General features: G+C 40.4%; 1 protein-coding gene and 1 long non-coding RNA gene across 2 annotated transcripts; both read right to left on the bottom strand.

Annotated features, from left to right (window-relative positions):
* Positions 1-104: 104 nt before the first annotated feature.
* Positions 105-3,476, bottom strand: LOC146498228 (caspase-8-like). The gene is made up of 8 exons (XM_085141940.1): positions 3,400-3,476; positions 3,144-3,249; positions 1,887-2,016; positions 1,758-1,792; positions 1,606-1,666; positions 1,424-1,482; positions 1,200-1,314; positions 105-1,036 (listed from the first exon to the last, which is right to left on the bottom strand). The coding sequence occupies exons 2-8, from the start codon at positions 3,243-3,245 to the stop codon at positions 813-815; spliced, it is 726 nt and encodes a 241-aa protein (XP_084998066.1). The 5' UTR covers positions 3,246-3,249; positions 3,400-3,476; the 3' UTR covers positions 105-812.
* Positions 3,477-3,525: 49 nt separating this feature from the next.
* Positions 3,526-4,225, bottom strand: LOC146498229 (uncharacterized). The gene is made up of 4 exons (XR_014870946.1): positions 4,170-4,225; positions 4,064-4,083; positions 3,739-3,879; positions 3,526-3,574 (listed from the first exon to the last, which is right to left on the bottom strand). It is a non-coding gene; the product is annotated as an uncharacterized LOC146498229 (long non-coding RNA).
* Positions 4,226-4,530: the final 305 nt, after the last annotated feature.

Consider the following 4,530-nt stretch of genomic DNA (forward strand, 5'->3'; position numbering starts at 1 on the left):
TAGTTGCACCGAAGTAGCTGTAAGTAATCTGGGTGCTACAGCCCAGATTACTTACCTCTAGTGTCTTAACATCTGGTTCAGGTGTTACCACCACAAAAGGCCCTAACTACCTTTAAGCTACAGCTCAGTGCAGCAGCTTCAGCAATGGAGGTGGTCCATTCGGACTTAATGTCCCCAGTCTCCCTTGGGATGGGTCGAAGCTCAGCCGGACCGTGGCCTCTGCCAGGTGTTCCCAGTGCACCCTCACTATATGTTTAGGCTTGCCAGGTCTATCCAGCCTCCTCTCCCACCACCTGGTCAGAATCACCACCAGGTGGTGATCGGTTTACACCAACACCAGACTGAGACAGAGTGCAGCAACTCTCCAGGAGACTGGTTCCAGAGCCCGATCTAGCCGGTACATCTCGACTTCACGCAATATATTCCATATCCTATTCGCTAGTCTCGGTAGCCAAGGGTCTGTCCACCAGGGTTTCCGCCCCTGGCTGCCAACCAGCACACAATGCACCTGACCCCTATGGCACCTCCTGTGGGTGTTGGGCCTACAGGAGGGTGGGCCCATGTCCCTTTTTCGGGCTGTCCCAGGCAGCCCACATAGACTAAGGCCTGCCCACCAGACACTCACTGTTGGGCACCCTCCCCAGGCCTGGCTCCTGGGTAGATCCCAGTAACCCTATGCTGGGAAACTGTGCCCTGGATATTCTGCTTATAGGGGTTTTTGAATTGCTCTGTCTGGTCCCTCACCCAGGGCCAATTTGCCATGCAAAACCTTACCAGGTTACAAAAAGTCCTTGGCAACATAGCTTCTGGGATCACTGGGACATGCAAATCCAGGGATTTATAAAATAAATTAAGAATATAGAATGGTGGTTGAGGATACAATTCCAAAGATGTATGAATCTACTTACCAAGGCATTATCATTCACAAAATTCTTCTTGCTGTACATTCTTAATTCATTTCGTATTTGTGCTGCAGTCAGGTTGTTGTGTATCAGCACTTTAAAGCCTAAGCTTGTGAACACTGTGTTCAGAGCATCTGTGCCACATAGAAAACAAACAAATGAAGGTATAGCAGTAGATTACAAAACCAAAGAATATCTGATCTGTATGTGCAGTAACTGGTGCAGGTCTCAGTGCTTCTAGTTAAAACAGTCATACATAAATCGGATCATGATATGGTTTGAAGGTAAGAACTCTACCTGCATCCTTCTGAGTTCCCCTTCGATCACGTAGATATGTTTCAGTAGTGAAGATCTCATTATTGATGATCACACATAAACCATGAGACTTATGAGTCAAAGTGTAGTATTCTGACTACAGGACACAAACAAAGCAAATGTGAATTATTATGTTTTTACATTAATATAAATTTTAGTGTTCCGACAAAAGAATGAATGAAAGCATAAAAGTCTGAACGAACTACCTGATCAGGAAGAGAGGTGGGCTGTGATCGTGCATCAGTGTAAATAATCTCTCCTCTGCCTTAGAGACAAAAGAACAACATATTTACATGCCCAGTTTTATTATGACAAAATAATAAAAACCAGAGTGACTGTAGGAATTCCTAAAAAATAATTACAAATTTTTCTGAACAGAGATACTTACAACTGCACTGAGTTTCAGTTACAGACAGAGGAAGATGGGATTCATTTGTGTCAAAAAACCTCTGTGGGAATAAACATCACAGTGATCAGCAAACTGACGCACAGAATTAAATGTTCAGAAACACACAGACAGATACACTTGTCAATACTGACATGAGGAGGTAACATCTGCTGCTGCTGGGGGACTCCTGTAACGAGTACAATCATTTGATGATGTTCACAGAAACACACTGTTTACATCTAAATGTTTTTCTGTGGTAAAGTGAAAAATGTCTCTCATACCTTGAACGTAGTTCTCTACAATCATTGCCAGCTCAGGATCAATCTCTTGGAGTATTTCATGCAACACACTGACATTTGTGTCTGATATTAAATCTTTCTTTTCCATCTCAGCAATCACCTCCAGCGCTGTCTGGAATTAACAGCAAAGATGGTTTTAGTTCACAGAGGCTCTGCAGCTACACTATAAATCTATCAACTGCTTCACAGCAAAATGCTGCTCAAATGCCAGTTTAAAGACACAAATCTTCAGCTCTGTAATGAACAAGTCAGCTGGGTGCACAGATCATAGACTGAAATTCTCTGTGACCTTCAGTTTTTAGTTTAGATTTAGGGATGGATGCACTTAGAATAATATGTTTAAAGCACTTCTTAAATGCTTTCACATTTCAGATCCAGAAGTTAGCTTTATATATGTTTTGGTTATTTTTTTACATCCAGTCTATGATCAAGAGAAACATAGAAATGAACCACTGTTCATTATGTTAACACATGTCTTTGAAAAATGTGGAGAGGCTTTGTCTTCATTGGTATTTCTGTTTGGCGCCAGCTATACAAAAAAGAGGCTGGTAAGATGGAAGCTGTTAAATTTTGTGGTGGGTCAAGCAAAACTTTCTATATATAAAAGAAGAAAAATTAAGATTAATAATATTGCAGGGAAAAGGGTTGATACAACTTTCATTTAGCTGGTTAAATATAGATGTCGACAAGTTCTACGAGGGCCTGATATCCACACGAGGACATTATACTGCCACTGTTCTTTTAAATTTAAAATGTCCCAATATGTGGATCTCACTTTTCTCAGAAACAAAAATCAGGAAAAAAATAAAAATAAAAATCTGTAAATTCTTTGTTTTTACATTCATCTGTTCCCAATCAGCTCAAATAGCAAAGAGAAATTAAAAATTTCATGCCATGAAAGATTTCGGATCTTAGGAGGTTAAAACTGAATTTCCATTGTATCCATTGACAAATAATTTAACTGATTTTTCTTCTCAGTGGTGCTTTAAGAAAAGAGTGTGTTTTGTTATATATGGTCAATTATATTTCAGCCCTGTGTTTCTGTGACAATTTTTTTTCTTCTTGTGATGTACTGATGTTCATTTATTGAGAAATAAATGTTTTGTTAAAAAGAAAATCACCACAGGATTTAAAATCTGAAGCCCAGATGCAGTTGTTTCTTAATGACTACATCCTGTAGATGTAGATATGGTGAGTTGATTTTTAAATAGCTGGAAAGGTGTGCAAATGTTATCTCACTTTGCATTGATCCAGTGTGCTTTTCAGCAGCTTTGATCTCAGTAGAAACTTCATGATTGCGATATTGTCGTTATTCATAGCATCACATATTTTGTACAGCATCACCCTAACAGTGGAGAAAAAAGAAGAAAAAATAAAAATGTGGAGAGAAAGCCAAACAGGCAAAAGATTTTGTAATTCAAACTGATAGCATTTAAGTACTAATTATTACTATATGCATGCTGTCATATTAAAGTCAATGTGGGACTGCGTTCACCTGTACTGTGACAGAACAGGACTCCCATCTGTGTCCTTTGATCGTTTGCTATCTATGCCCAGGGACCTGACGAGGTCTACTCATCAATAGTTTGAGAGAAGCTGAGAAAGCAAACAATTGTTCTGCAGGAGACCTTTTCCTCTAAGCTTGAGAACAGGTCGTTGATATTAGTGATCTGTGGGGTGGGGGGGGGGGGGGGGGGGGTCATTAGAAAGTCTATCAGTGAATATGAACATATCTAAGCAATCTATCATACTGTCAGTCCTACAAGTGACGCATCCATAAAACATGTCAGTAAAACAAGTGGAAGGATAACAGTATAGAACATGCAGCACTGACCCCTTTCAGATGACTTCTACTAACAACATCACGACACAGGAAGCAAAGTGCTGCCACCTCAGTAGAGTCCAGCTCGTCTTCTAGAGTTGAGTACAAGCTTTGTATCACAGACCTGCTCCCACCAGCACAGGCCTGGATGGACTGATAGATACAAACACTAAGTACCATAGGCTATATGAATGTAGCAACAGTCTTTGAGATGACCCTATGTCATACAGCTTGCAATATTATGTGAAGGAAATTGATTAAACAGCACATTATCTCTCTGACACAAATGTTGTAACTTATTTGAGCTGCTCTGCCCTTTCCAGAAGTAGGACCTCACCTCCATTTGACTGGAGCCGTCTTGTGACAGAACATAGAGAGAAACAGAGTTACACATCCAACTAGAATATGATCTCAGACACAACATTCTCTGTGTGTGTAATTACCTTGCTGAAGTAAAGAAGCTTGGTCAGGCTTAGGTACAAACAGGGTGTCATTCAGTGAGGGAAAGTACTTTTAATGTTTTCATCAGTTTGCAGGGGAGATTCAGAAAAGCTCCGCAGGTATCGTCTCCTTTACTCATGATCTTAATCACGAGCTCAACAACATGTCCCTCCACATCTTTTCCGCCTGATACTTTTGAGGTTGTTGTACTCCTGTTCAGTGATCAGCTCCTTCTCATAAACTTTGTTGAGGATCAGCCTGTAGTCTCCAGACAGAATCGTTGGCTGTTTTATTTCTCCTCCTAATGTCTTTGGCAGACATGCTGAGTCTGCATTACAGACATTTACACAGTTTAAATATCAC

The sequence above is a fragment of the Neolamprologus multifasciatus genome, chromosome 18 (assembly GCF_963576455.1).
Source record: "Neolamprologus multifasciatus chromosome 18, fNeoMul1.2, whole genome shotgun sequence".
Classification (NCBI taxonomy): Eukaryota; Metazoa; Chordata; class Actinopteri; order Cichliformes; family Cichlidae; genus Neolamprologus; species Neolamprologus multifasciatus.